Source organism: Vulpes vulpes, chromosome 9 (genome assembly GCF_048418805.1).
Source record: "Vulpes vulpes isolate BD-2025 chromosome 9, VulVul3, whole genome shotgun sequence".
Lineage (NCBI taxonomy): Eukaryota > Metazoa > Chordata > Mammalia > Carnivora > Canidae > Vulpes > Vulpes vulpes.
In genome coordinates, this window is record NC_132788.1 from 53,860,866 (window position 1) to 53,876,539 (window position 15,674).

The 15,674-nt window shown below is 44.2% G+C and overlaps 1 protein-coding gene across 2 annotated transcripts in view; it reads right to left on the minus strand.

Annotated features, from left to right (window-relative positions):
* Window positions 1-15,674, minus strand: part of ZXDC (ZXD family zinc finger C) — a 45,700-nt gene that overhangs the window by 17,530 nt on the left and 12,496 nt on the right. The window contains exons 6-8 of one of the 2 annotated variants that reach the window (XM_025991642.2): window positions 13,462-14,147; window positions 12,264-12,326; window positions 11,535-11,619 (exon numbers count right to left, since the gene is read on the minus strand). In XM_025991642.2, the coding sequence (XP_025847427.2) occupies window positions 11,535-11,619; window positions 12,264-12,326; window positions 13,462-14,147 (834 nt within the window). The remainder of the gene's footprint in view (window positions 1-11,534; window positions 11,620-12,263; window positions 12,327-13,461; window positions 14,148-15,674) is intronic. The other variant, XM_072720128.1, reaches the window with a different exon arrangement.

Here is a 15,674-nt window from a genome sequence, read left to right on the forward strand (position 1 = left end):
TGTCCAATGTTATTGCAGTGTTGGCTTGGTTGGTTCTTCCAATTATAATAGGAACACATCTCCTCATTGAAAACGTTGACTGCTATTCTAACTTGCTCTCTATTATTAGGGAAATCTTTTTAGTTCCTAGTTAAGGTTTATGATTTTTAAAAATCAGCAACGATGAGTTTTATCAACTGCCTTGTTTGGCATTAGTGAAGATAACGTGGTTTTCCTTTGGTTTTCTAATGTGACAAGTTATACAGACAGCTGCCTAACCCTGGACAAGCCCAGATCATCCAGAACTCCTGAGTGCTAGTATTCTACTCAGGAGTTCCACGTCCACCTCACTCACCAAGGGTGAGCCATGCGGCTCTTGTGTGCTGTAGAGCTGGCAGGCTGACTGAAGGTTCTGGAGCCAGTCAGCCTGGGATTCCACCCCTAGGGCAGTCACTTATCACCTGCGCAGCCCCCACCAACCTAATCTCTGTGCCTCAGCTTCCTTATCCAGAAAATGGGACTGTATAGAGCTGCACGGCACAGGGCTGCTCTGAGAACTACCTCAGAACAACGCTGGGCATACAATCAGCTTGAATTAACTGTTCTACCTCCGTCCAGTGTAGTGTTGGAGTATGCTAACTGGATAGCTCTTACTTGAAATGTGTCCAGTGATTAGCTATCAATTCGTGCCTTATCATTCTTTAAACAAATATTGACTGTATCTTTACTCCATTGGGTACTCCATAGTGGTGATCCTTACCATGAAGTTTATGATGGCTGCCCGTGTTCTAAGTACAGATGTTTCTCAGGGACATACAGATGGACCTACATTCAAAATGCAGTGATGAAACAGTACAGGGCACCGTAAAAACACTGAGGGGGCCAATAGTGCCAAGAGGCCTTGGGAAAGGTTTGGGATAACCTAGCAGCCATAATGTAGTCACAGTCCTGGGGAAACTGTTTACAGGGCATTAGTCAGGGTCCCATCAGGGCCCCAGGAACACTCTAGGTATTGCACCAGAGGGATTCCATGCCGCCAGTGAGTATACCAGTGATGGCGCACTAAGGAGCAAACACCCCAGTCAGCACAGAATCCAGAACAATGTCTGGGTCCGGGGCTGCCCAGCAAGAACTGGGACCATGGGGGAAACAGCCATTGTCATAGAACTACCAAAGTGGAATGAGAACAAGGTCCTGGTTCCTCCTTCCTCCCTCCACCTAATCTCCTGCCAATACTTCCATTGGCCAACCCTGGCTGGGAGCCTAGGAAGGACAGTTCCTGAGGCTGTGAACTTCAAATCTGCATGCTGGGCAGGGTGACTTATAGTTCACATAAAAAGGCTATGCAGGGGATCCCTGGGTGGCGCAGTGGTTTGGCGCCTGCCTTTGGCCCAGGGCGCGATCCTGGAGACCTGGGATCGAATCCCACGTCAGGTTCCCAGTGCATGGAGCTTGCTTCTCCCTCTGCCTGTGTCTCTGCCTCTCTCTCTGTGTATGACTATCATAAATAAATAAGTAAATAAATAAAACATAAAAAAAAAAAAAAAAGGCTATGTAGCAGCTCCCAGGGTAACAGCTGGCTATGGGACAGAGTGCATCCCAGCACCATCCATAGTTCACCCATGCCAGAGCACATACTTTTGGCCAAGGATGGCAGGCTTAGGCTCCCACGGCATGGTCCCACTTCTGTCAGCTGAGCTCTAAGAGCCAGGGGTCTGAAACCACGTATACACAAAGCCCTGCCACTGTTTTCCTTATTGTGCCCCAGCAAAACTACCTAGGACAGGTCCTGTCTCCCATAACAGAGAGGATGCTGGAGCCAGAGAGTTTAGGCACTTGCCCACAGCCACCACAAGCAGAGGAGCAGGCCTCAACAATGTTCCTGACTACTAAGCTGGTGCTCTGACCCTCAGACTCTGACACTTGGCCCTGTCACCATGAATCACCTCATGTGGCAGCATGGATAGCACAGCTCCGGAAACGTGAGGCACAGCCATCACAACTTTTATGTTCAATAAAGGCCTCCTCCTCACAAGGGTTAGACACCTGCCAGAGTCAGACTTCCATGCTCACCTGACAGCAAGGTGGGAGGACCTGCAGGGGAACAGGTGACTACCAAGGAGATAGAAAGGAAGCAAGACATGCACTTCAGCAGGAACAGCACAGGGCAGGCATAAAGCTAACAGAAACAAAGTAAGTGACAGCTGCTGGTCAATAAAGGGCAGGCCTCCATGGGCAGGAGCGACAAAATCCTTATCACCTGCTAACTGTCCAGGTGCAAGACACTTCAACTCACAGCCCATTCAGGGACAGGTGGGTTACATTTCTCCACCACCCACCACAACAGGAAATGTGTGGCCACCAAGCCCCTTTACCCTGCTTCAGATATCTGGCTATGCCAGCCCTCAACACCACAGCTCTGGTCCAGGAACCAAATGGAACCTCGGCCCCAAGGGAGCAATGACCAGAGATGGGCATGGCCCTGGCCACAAGCGTACTGGCAGGAGGCTCACTCTCTGGAGAGCTGCTCAAGGCAAACATGCTGTGCTTACCCCAACCTGCAGGCTCTAACCCTGGTATGTGAAGGTCCGCAGTGCAGAGGGAACTACCATGGACAGCTAGAGCAAAACCATCCAGACCCTAAAAGCGAAGACAAGACCAGACAGCCTCCCCACAGCCTACCATCCACTTTGCTCCATCACAGGCCCCATCTGCCATCCAGAGTGCCTAAATGGAGCCTACAGGGCACGGGGGGAGAGGGGACAAGGGGTGAAAAAGCCCGGAGTGCTTCTGACACACGTTTTCCCACAGCACCAGGGAGGGTTTTCTCCAGCTGCAATCCAGACTCCCCATCCACCTCACTGGGAAGCTTCACGACACTCAAGTTCACAATCCACTCTTTCAGGCCCAGTGCCTGTGTGAATGTTCCCAGATTTCTCTTGTAAAAAAAGTTACAACTGCTGCAGTGTCCCAGTTAACAGACAGCCTGCACTGGGACCTTCCTCCTGTCCTCCCTCCCTCAGTGTGGCTCTTCTGCTCTCAGCATGGCAGCAAGAGGAAGAAATGGGAGGAGCCTAGTGATAGATGCCCAAAGATTTTTTTTTTGCTTCAATGTGAGGAAAAAAATTTTAAAAATTTTAATATGTGTATACATATTATAAAAAATTGATCACTGACTTAATTTCATGGCTCAATCCAACCCTGTTATTCAAACATTCCAGTGGCACCACGTACGTACATCACCTGGCCCTCCGTCTGCATGCCCATCGCTAGACAAGCTGGTGATGCTAAAGGAGCTACAGGGGCCCAGCCCGCACTGCCTGACCCCTGTCTGTGTTCCCTGCGGCTCTCTCATCACCCCCTTCTGGGAAGGAAACCAATTCCAGACTACATGTCTCAGTTTCCAGGTGAAGCAGCTGAAGAGCCCACCCAAGAGCCCCAGGTGCAACCCCAAAACCTCTACTGGTATGCTCCATCCTGGGAAGGGAGGGGGATGACAGCTGTTTTGGCTCCCACTTCTTAAATGGGGGGTTAATATTTATTAATTACAAGGTTAATGTATTTTCAAATACAGAAAATAAAAGTGATGAAAAATGATTTAAAAATTCATAATCTTAACACTCAGAAAAAAACACTAACCACACAAGGGTACATGTTCTATCATTTTCGTTTCTATGCAAATACATAACACAAATGTGTCTACCAACAACATGTCAGCTTTTCTTACAAGCAGGGACTTACCAAAAATATGCAGGAAGTGTGCAGCTTTACTAGCAGACATGAACTATAAATACTTAGTAACACACAGTTCCACACCTGGCAGCAGCTAGCACATGTACCTTTATGTAGATGCCAGGATATTTCTTCGAGAGAAGTTACAAGTAGTCATTTCATGATTGAACATTACCCATAGCTTCTAGCTCTTGAAAACAGCATCAAGTGGCCATCCAGAAATGTCACACTGTATCCCCGTGTTCCATGCACACCCTGACTCTGAGCACCAAGCACACCCCTCTGCCCACAGAGGAGATGCTTCTTTCTTGGTCAACAGCCTTCTGCACAGCGCCTACTCATGCCTCATCTCCATCCATCTCCAGAAAGGATTCACCTTTCTTAGCATTTCATGCTGTGTATGTTAACGAAAACCTTTCAGTGTCCACTGATCTCCAAGGCCTGTGCCTCTGCTCTGCTCTGGGCATCCATACCCTCTGAGCAGTGAGTGCATAAGGGAAAGTGGCTTTGGTGACCCAGCTGCAGAGCATGCTGGTGGTAAGTCTCTACCTTAGGGAGCTACTATGAAGATGAAACACGAGCTAAATCATGTAAAGCACACAGATGAGGACAAAGCAAGAGCTGGCTATCCACACAGCTTTCCATGCCTTTAAAAAAGCCTTAAACTTCTCACCTTCATTCTTTATCCTATATGGAATTTTAGTAGCTTTTCTCCCAAAAGGCCATCACTCATCTGCCAACAACGAGAAGAGCCACCTTGACGCATAAAACAGTGTAGGTCTCAGGCCTGTGTATCAATGTTATGTCCCTTTGTCTTGGCTTAAGGGGCACAGGACCACCACAGGTTCAACGGTTGTCACTTGTGAGATGTCCCTGCAAATGCAGGGCAACCAGGCTAGTTTCCTGTGGGTCCTCAGGAATCCCTGCCTGTAGTTCCCTACACCAAGTACTCTGAAATCTCCTCGGAATTTCAAATGGAATTGCTTCAAATACTGTGGGAAGAGTTAGCATGTCTGCAACAATGACTTCTTTCTCTTCCGAATTCCACAGCTGTCAGCAAATCTTGTCGTCTCCATCTTTAAGACAGATCCAGGATTTACCCACCTCTTCCTACTGGCAGCCCACGTGCCTGCAGCCATAGTCATTTCCTACTGGGGCCTGCAAAGAACCCCAATCTGCTCTCCTTGCCCCTTATGGTTTATTTTCAGAACAGCTGGAATGATCCTTTTAAAAAGATCATGTCACTTTTCTAATTATGTCTCTATGTCTTCTGATCTGACTCCAAGTGAGAGCCAAAGTTCCAACGATGACCTAAGGCCCTAAACAGCCTGGGCTCTCACCAGCTCTCAGATTATTTCCGAAAAGGTCCCCCCTTCTCCCCCACTCTGTAGGCCTCCTCCCTCTGACAACAAAGGCCTTTCTTCGAGAACACCCTCCAGCCTCAGGCTCACAGGGACTTTGCTTAGATCTGTCCACATGGCATCCTTCCTCACTTCCTTCCCCTCCATCAAGGATCTCCTCCTCTGTTGAGGACTCTCTCTACCCTATTAAAAACTGCAAATCATCACAGACCCATTTCCTTGTTTTATTCACATTTATCATTTACTGTTTTTGTTTATCCGATGTCCTCCCCACCCCCACCCCAGCTCAGTTCCCCCTGCCCAGCTCCCCCCCCCCCCTTGAGAACATGAGCAATGGTGTCCCCGCATGGCACTCAGCAGGCACAGGTACCAAAAGGAAGGAGGCATGACATCTGGAACTCTCTTTTCTTAGTGAAGTTTTGTCTCCTCTTCCCCCTTTATGTCCTCCCACTTATGAAGTTTCCTCCTTATTCTGGAATTTGTGTTGCTGCTGTGAATGAGGTATTTTCTCCACCGCATTTCCTAACTAGCTATTGCTGCACACAGTACACTCCTGATGGCTATACATTTATGTTACAAGCAGTCACTTAAACGTCTCTTAAGTGCTAGCCATTTTTCAACTGATTCTTTAGGGCTCTCCAATAAGTGGTCAAATCATCTCTTAAGTTACTATCTCCTCCCTACAAGTTCTTACTTTTCTTGATTTCAATGACAAGAACCTCCAGAGCGACATTAACACCAATGGTAACAAAAGCAATCCTTGCGTGCATATAGAAGAATGCCTTCGGTAACTCACCGGTCAGTGTGATGTTGGCTCTTAGTTTGGGCTACGAAATCTTTATTACATTCTTATTTCTACCAATAATGGATACCAATTTTTTCAATAAATACAAAATCCATTGGGAAAAATAATATAACCCAACTACCAGCCTTCCTAACATTCATCATTCTCAAGTTGTAGGATTAAACCTCACTTGGTCAGGATATTAAAATATTTTGCCAAACTGTACATATATTATATTTAGAACATTCCCCATGTATTTTTCCAAGTCATTAATCAATAGCTCTCCTTTTGAGAGGTATCCTTGTCAGGCTTTGGGTTCCAGATCATGAGTTTCCCCTTTTCCACAGAGCCCTGAATACCGTTTAATGTACGTATTCCACGGAAGAGTAGAAACGATCTGTATAACCATCAGGTAAGCATGAGCCTCTGAAATACCTCAGCCAGCAGTTGTTGAACTGTTTATACTCTTATTTTTGAAAAATGGTGATTTGTTTTTCTGCAAAATTATGCATTCTCCTGCAAGTACTCCAATTTATCACCATATACTTTACATGATTATTTACTCTCCACTGAATATGTGCAATTCACTTATGATTTATTTTCTCTCTTGATAAAACCACTCAGATGGAGATAGAAACTAACAGGTTAGTTAACATCCACTGCAGGATGTTTTGTTCAGCCCACACAGAACGATTTTAACTACGAATAGGCTGCACACTCAGGCATCCAAATCTGATCTGACTCTCCTTAGGCTTGTTCTTTTTCCATCTTGAAATAATAGCTGTTCCACTTAGATTCCTCTGCACATGTAACAAGCAGGCAATCTGGGCATAAACCTGAATCTGGCTCTGGCCACACCCCCTGCTTGCATACACAACAGCAACAAGAAGCTGACCCTGAGTGCTTTTCAGCACCTCACCTGTATTACTTCATTTAATCCCCACAAGAATCCTAAGTAGGTGCTGTTATTACCATTTTACAAGGGAGAAAATAAGCAGAGAAGATGCTGGCTCGATTCACACTCATAACTGGATGGCAATCCAGTTTTTCTGTAACTATTCTTAATCAGCTTTTATTTCTTCTTTTACCAGAATTTAGTAAGTTCTTGTTTTCCAAGTAATTTTTACTTTCTATTTTACCACAGTACAGTTAAAAACATGTAAAGACAAGTTGGGTTTTATACCCCTAAAGCCTTTGTTATGGTTTTCCTAAGGGCCTAATTTGTTTGGTTTAATTTTGATTAATATCCCATGGTTATGGAGTAGGATCTATTAAATCAACTTTATTAATCCCATTGTAAACATCTTTCCTGTCTTTTTTTGTGCTTGATCTGCAAATGACTTCAATTACCCACTTCCAATATTGGTAGGTTTTCATTTATTCAATTCTCCTAGATTTCCACCAGTTTTTACTTCATCTTGTTTGATATTATAAGTTTTCATATAAATACATGCATGGTTACAAATCTTAGTCTTGCAGTTGATTACATGTGAACAGCAACCAAAAACAGGAAAAATCTTCTCTGCCCCAACTGTTTCCTTTGACTTCCACACTGACATTAGTAGTCTAACATTAGTATTAACCCCTTGTGATTTTTGTTTTATCTGGTCTTAATTTAAAATATTTCCATTCAGGGTGTGCCTCTTCTAGATCACGCAGAATTGGAATTTCGCTATTTGACTCAGTCAAGAAAAAAGGCAGTCACACATTTACACTTTCACTGTCACACAGACACATAGTTTTGCTGTTTACTGCATCTTCGCCTAAGTCCTACTTGTTCTTTCCTTTGCCCAGCTCTTAAGAGACCAGAAAGATATACATCTATTCACAGTCCTGCAGTTGATGAAAAAATTTTAAAAAGTTTCACTATCAGCTTCAAGAATGAAAGTTTCTCTTTACTTTTTATGTTGACAAAATATTCTTGGTTTATTTTGAGGATGGGAGCCACAGTACTAAAGGTAGAGAAACTGGCACAATTTTATTTTCTATATGCAAAAGCAACCCAAAGGGAATAGCCTTGAATTTCAGACCCAATACCTTATTTTTCAAATCATTCAGATTGCACATTTTCTAAGAATCAATATGTGCACTCTGCATTTAACCACATTTAACAATGAAATCTCAACTGTGCTTAAATGACTTAATTCCACGAAGTCCTGTTTCCCTGCAACTTCTCTGTTCTTAGACTTCTAACACAACAATCCTTTAATCCCCAAATCCAAAAACCTCCCAAACCTACATTTCCCTCCCTAAATTTGGTACCAAAAACAATTACGAGGCAACATCTGACCTGAACTCGTATTAAATGAATATATTTAACTGAAAAGTGCTGATGTAGGAACTAGGCGTGTTAAGAAACATAGAATGTATGGCCTTATCACTATTCTGAAATATAAAATATTCTAAATTCAAAACAAGGCCAGCATGGGTTAATGTACATGAAGATACTTCCCAGCACTGCCTGCTGGGAGGGACTAGACACAATGACGGGTAGTGAAGAGCAACAACCACATGGAGGGCCCAGACCTTGGTTTTTTTTTTTTTTTTTTTTTTAATTTAAATTCAATTTGCCAACATATAGTATAACATCCAGTCCTCATCCTGCCAAGTGTGCTCCTCAGTGCCCGTCACCCAGTTACCCCATCCCCCCGCCCACCTCCCCTTCCACTACCCCTTGTTTGTTTCCCAGAGTTAGGAGTCTCTCATGGTTTGCTTCCCTCTCTAATTTTTCCCGCTCAGTTCCCCTCCTTTCCCTTATAATCCCTTTCACTATTTCTTATGTTCCATGTATGAGCGAAACCATATGATGATTGTCCTTCTCCGACGGACTTATTTCACTCATCATACCTTGGTTTCTAGTAAATTTTTCTAATAAAAAGAACAGTGCTCCTTAGGGAAATGGCTGGATCCTGTTCTGGGGTAATGAGAACACAAGATGGTGCCAGAAGGTAGGGAATGACCCCTCACAAAAAACCAGGGCACATTGAAAGGGGCACAAGAGTCCAACCGAAAGAGCTCCCAGTGGCCAAAGCTGGAACAGTCTGAGAAGTAAAATAAATACTGAAATACTGATTATAGTCCAATATTTCTCATAACAGCCTAAAGTAGTCGTGACAATGAAATGCAACCTGGGATCCAGACAGGATCCTGGAACAGGAGAGGGACCCCAGGGGGGTGGCAAATTCAGATAAAGCCTGCAGCCCACTCCCTAGAACTCAGGTAAACACACCAGGACTATAGGACATGGTCCTATGAGGGGAGGCTGGGAGAAGGGTTCTACAGCTGGAAAACACAGTGAATGACAATATTCACAGAGTATGGCCAACTAGGGAATCATATTTTCTGCAAGCCCGAAATTCTAGCAAAATAGAACAGGCAGGGAAACAGCTGGCCCCAAGATTTTGTAAAAGGGATCATTCCTCTATTTCCTGGCTGATTACAAGACTTCATGAGGGCTTTTCAAGGAAGACACATGAGGAGCAAAGGTGTAAGCCTTCACAAATACAAGAAGATTCTTGTACCACGTACATATTTGAAGGCTAGATACGTGGCAGGCTCCAGATTTCTATTTCCCCTTAACAGTCTATAAAATGTTTAAATCAATGACTGTATAAAAAATACTCCGACCACCACTGGAGGATGCAAAGAAAACAGTTCATCATTTTGAAAACTGATGAAAAAAGAGATTCAGACATTTATACTGACATTTCATTAGGACTGTACTTCAAGGTAAAGAATGGATGAGAAGGTACTCTTTACAGAAATATTCCAGCTAGTAACAAGAAAGGAATGAGAAATACCTTTTGCAAACCCTCAGGAATTATTAAATCCAGTCACTGGTCATCAGAGGCTGCCAACCTGTGCCGCAGGACAGACTGACCACCAGATGTCAGGGACCTCTGGAAGAGCACCCCACCACTTGGCAAAGGAGTTGTGTCAACTCCCAACAGCTGACCCACCAGATCAAAGTTCAATCAGGCCTGTAACTACTGACATTTGGGGAACAGAGAAGACACAGGAACCTGTCAAACTACCGCAATCAGCCAAATCTAGACTCACCAACTTGAAAGACCAACCATCCAGTTTCTTCCACAAATACATGGGAGAGAAATGAAGGGAGAAACCTACAGATGTTAAAGAAACTTAAGAAACATATCCACCAATAGTAATATGAGACTTACTTGGCTTCTGATTTAAGCAAATAGTTATAATAAAAACCATTTACAGCATCCAACAAAACTGAAAAGGTGAACACTTGCTAGATAGATGTTAATGAAATACTCTTATTTTTAAAGTGATAATAGTATGCAACTATGTTTTTTAAGTGTCCTTCTGATTTAAAAATGCTGAAATATTTATAACAATTAAAAATAAATAAAACCATCTCTGCAGATGTCACCCCAAAAGCAAAGCACTGAAATCAGTGTAACATGTACCAGATACCTGAATGCCCAGTGTTCTTTTTCCTTCGAACGGAGATCTATCAAGTTAAAGGGAACTGGCTCCTTTCGCTTAGTCCGTGCTGAATTCTTTCACTCTACAGACCTCTTCCCCGCACCACCCCCGCCACACACCTTCTTTATTATCTGTACAAGTGCCATCTGCACACTTCAGCCTTCTCAAGTCACAGTGAATACAGACATGAACAACATCCATTATAGGGCTATATCTGCTTTTAAGAAAACTGATTAACACAAAACAGGGAGTTAAAGAAGCCATGACGTTAAGAACAGAATATAAACCTGTATTGCTAATACTACATACCTTTTGATATTGTTTTTAAAGATTTATTTCAGAGAGAGTATGCGCACATGCATGTGGGAGGAGGGGCAGAGGGATCTCCAGCAGACTCCCCTCTGGGCACAGAGCCCAACACAAGGCTTGATCCCACAACCCATGAGATCAGGACCTGAGCACAAACCAAGAGCTGGATGCTTAACTGAGTCACCCAGGCGCCCCTACCCTTTAGTATTCTAAAAAACAAATTCTAGATAAAGAGACATAGAAAATCTGCAGATAATGGTATTAGAAGAAATCAGTTACCTTTACAAAAGGATTTACCGGTTTAAGAACTGCATCCCACTATTCCACTTTCTGGATGGACGGACAGATGGATGGATAGATGCATGAGGTCACAGAAACTAGCAGGTCTGGTTTGGTCCAGAGTGTTTTTTAAAAATTCAAAAATATCACTGACATTTTAAAATGACAAGATTTCAACGTATGTCTGAACTGGGTATCCATCACACTACGTGCCACCCAAGGGCTGGCTCCATGGAACCCTGCTCCTGGGACAGCAGCAGCCCTGTCCCCAGGCTCTCCCCAGAGCCAACCAAGGTCAGGGGCCAATGACCAATTAGCATCGGGTTCGCACCTCTGCTCTTCTGACACCTGGCCTGTTATTTACCTCAGCACCCTGCTAGGCAGCAGACACTGGCATCTGCAACCACTAACGGCACAGCTTCTTAGGGATAAATTAAACATGTCCATGCTGATGCTGGAACTTCTGCTGGTAATTTTTTCTTAAAGTTCACATAAAACTAAAGAGTTGATAAAGGACATTGTGAACATAAAGGTAACACAACGAACACAGAAACACCTATTCTGTGTTTCTCCTGTCTTTAACGAAGGCCTTGGGTGATCCAGACCCCTCAGTCCCCCAGCACACACAGCCTCACCTGCATTGCTCCCAGTTCCTCTCTGCTTTTTTTTCTTGGCTAGTTGAATGGCTCGGGAATCAGTTCTTGCTGAGCCCCCACTTTCCTGAGACCAAAGAAAAGGGTGTCAGTCACTCATGCCACATGGTAAAGGAGGGGTAGCAAGGGAACTACGGAAATGCACTAAGTCTGCCTCCAGAACAGAGTAGAGTCCGATAATCTCTGAGGATCTCCAGCAGGTTCAAGGAGAATCAAATGCTACATGCAATTATAGTAACAACTGAACAGAGTAAGAGTTGGAACAATATACATAATTTTATTATCCAGAGAAGCAAAGTTTATTCCTCCAAAATCTAAACATATTAAAATACTTTACACAGAAACTGTTATAAAAGGAGTTACACACTTCTCTGCTGTCTGAAACAACCAGCCTTCCCTTGGTGGTTCAGGGCTAATTAACTGTAGCACTTCTCAACATTTTCCAGAACATGCCACACAACACTTGTACGGGAGGTACTACTTCAAATACCCACTATAGAGGCCGCTCTGGTGGCAGGTGCTGGACTCAAAAAATTTTATATACACCAAAACAATAACTACATGACTGAATTCAGGACAGTTACTGAGGGCGCCAAACAGTATTCAAATGGAACTTCACGTCTGTAAATTTGTGAATGTTTGGTAAGAAAAGCAGTTTAACCCTCATCACTAAAAAAGAAAAAGAATAGCCCTCAACAGCTTGTGGCATACCTGTAACCCATTCACCACACACCATCTGTGCTCAGAGAATCGAGGCAGCCCAACGTCACACAGCTAGCGAGAAAATGAACAAGGGGTCAGGATCAAGGTCTTGGTGGCTCCTCCTGCCTCCACCCACTGTTACGGCTCTGGAGATGCAGCGGCACCAAGAACCACGGTCTCCCGAGGTACCAAGGCCCTCCACACAGGCCCTACCTCCCCACTGACCTCGGAGCCTCGGTCATCTCCCATCCTGGCCAAGTCTCCTGGGTGGCTTAGCTACTGCTCTGGCCACCTAAGCAAAGGCTGGTGAGGACAGCTCTGCCACAAACAAGGGAGAGCCGTCAGAAAAGGTGCTTCTCTCAGACTGAAAGGCTCATGGTAGATGGGTTACCACATCCCTCACAACTGATTCTAATTCAAAGGATTCAACTTTTTTTAAAAAATTGTGGTAAGATTTAACATTTTAAACAATATAAATATCACCATCAAATTTAACCTATGCCACAAAGAAAAAACTTATTTGATCATTCCCATCTGAGACTGAGAAAATAGACTCTCCCCAAAGAATCTTTAATTAAATTATTTTAAATTAAATTATATTAAACGTATTAATTGACATAAATATAAAGTATATTAACTGTAGAGCCTCAAAATTGGAGTACTCTTATAGCCCTCCAGAAAAAAAGATCACAACCACTCCCTTTTTTAATTCTAATATTTTTTAAGAACTTTTTTTGCATGGTTTTAAAGTTTCTATTAAACCTGATGTCATGATTCCTCTTCCTCTGGCCATTAGTAAGTCTAAGGACCTGTTATTCCGGAAAAAGCACAAAGGCAGAACATTTCAACATAATGAAATACCCCCCTTTCTTTTTCCAAGGGAAAAAAAAAAAAAAAACATCATCACAGAATCATAGAACTCAAAAGGACCTTAGAAATCATCTAGCCCAAATCCCTCATTTTAGAAATAAATGAGAATTTTAGGCTCAGACAGGATAAGTGATTTCCTCAAGGTCGTAAAACCTAGTCAGTTCCAGACTCAAGATCAGAATTCCAGACTTGGATTTCCAGACTTGTAGTCCAGGGCTCCGTCTTTTCGCAAACCATTAAGAAATGTCTGCACATGAACGATTAATCCAGAACATCCTCAAAACTGAGTGTGAGAGAAGCGAGTTATGCGGTGGTGACTGAATAGAGCACTTCATACCAAATAGAAGTTGCCGGTCCCCGCACCGAGCCCCGTGTCTTTCTGAGGACTGTGCTTTTCTGCAGGGCTGCAGAACACCGACCGGGGCGTCCCTCGGCTCCGTTCTTGCTGCCTGACAGTGTCGGGGCCGGGAGGCGAGTCCAATTCCACTTTAATTGGAGTCAGCAGTTCCGGGCTGTTGGTCTTTCCAGGCGGAGGGCTTGGTGAGGTCAGTGTGCTGGTACTGTCTGCTAAATGACCACCTGAGGTCAAAGCCTGTGGGTCCGGACTCAGGTTCTTCACAGGCAGAGCCACCAGGCAGCCTAATGCCCCTGCACTTACAGTCTGCACATCATCCATACTAAAGCTGCTCTGCTGAAGAACCGTAGCTGCTGTCCCCAGAACGAGAGGGCTATCCAGGCTTGGAGGAATATCACTGTGCGCCACCAACACCAGAGGGTCCATGGGCCCCAAGGAACTACTGTTAGCAGGAAGGTTCCCTCCAAGCGAGGTGCTCACAGACGTAACATCAATAGTCAAGATGCCAGAGTTCAGCGCCTCGTCGGAGGCGGCCGCAACACCACCATCACCTGGTGCATCAGAGAAGAGCGCTGCCAGGTCTATGTTGTTGAGCTCACTTTGGCCTGGGCTGCCAAGATCGCTGCTGTGCTTGAGAGAACTCGGAACTCCAAGCTGAGGGAAGAGATCTGAAAGAGAAATGAATACCAGGTGTTTTATGTCCTTCAGCAGACCTGGAAGTTTCATTTGTGCTTGAGATGTTATGCTAGCAAGCAACCCATCAAGGTAACATCTACCCCTCCCATACCTGCTGCATCCAAAATGGCCACATGCTGAAGAAAAGCACTGCCTTAAAACCTATCCGGCATTTTATACACATTGTCTCAAATCCCTGAGCTGACAGGGATTTCTCCAGACAGGAAATGACCTGAGTGTCTAAATAACATTTCCTAAAGTCACATCAACTGTAACAGGAAGAGGCAAGACTTGAATCCATGTCTTTCTGGCTCCAAAGCCTATGCTCTTTCTGCTACATGACAAGAACTGCCCTCGGAAGCCTGTAAAACCTGCCACAGAACACAAATCTTCAGAAGCCAGACACAAGCTAAACTCTGACTCTGGGGTATTTTTGGAATCAGCTTGATCAGCTCACATCTCATCAAAAATCTGTGCTTCACTCCACAACTATCATTCCAAAACAAATTTGAGTCATCTGGGGGCGGAAAAAAAAACTATCCCGTCTGGTGCGCTCTGGGATCAAGGCCCTAGCTCAAGGTCCCAACCCTAGGGATTACAGAGAACTAAGACATCAGCCTCCCAGGCACTCTGGAGCTATGTCCTCTCCATGGAACTTCTTCTGAGGGGCTCCCCTTCACCCCCTACCACTGTATTTCCAACCTCTGACACTCCTTCCTCCCCCTAGGCCACAATCATCCTGAGGATAGGGAGTCTATCTGATCCATACTGTCCCTTCAGCACCAGGCACTGGCAACTGGTCTCCAAGCAGTACTTAATGATTACAGCAAAAAATAATTCTAGTAAATACCTCTTTAGTCTTATTTGTTCATTCAGCCTCAGTTGTTGATCAATTCACTCTACAAGTATTTGTTATTCAATTAAGTAACTTAAACAGTCAGACTACCCTTAGAAAAATAATGAGCATTGGCATACTTTCGCAAAATTTAATTGAGGGGCGCCAGGCTGGCTCAGTTGGTGGAGCCTGTGACTCTTGATTTTGGTCAGGGTTGTGAGTTCAAGCCCACGTTGGGTGTAGAAACTACTTAAAAATAAAATCTAAAAACTTCCAGTGAATATTCAAGTCAGGGATTTATACACCAGTACACCCAATCAATCATCCCATATCCTAGGACTCTTCAAGCACCAAGCAAAGAAGAATATGGGAGAACAAAGTATTTGGGTAAAGGAACCAAACAGGGCCCCGAAGTTAACCCTTCCCAAGAAATTTCTACCTGAAGCTTCTAGAACATGCCAGTGCCTGGCCAGAGGGAAAAGGTTCTCTCAGTGCTCCGGCTGTATTCCTCCTACCCCAACTGTTAGCTGATCCCAAACTCCTACTTGCCAGCTGTGGACACCAGCTCAGAGTGCCTATTAGAGTTCTGATGTAAACCTATGAAAGAAATACAAACCCTCCCAAAATAAATTAATCACCAAATCCCAAATATACCTTCTTAACTTATCATACTTCAAAGTTTAAA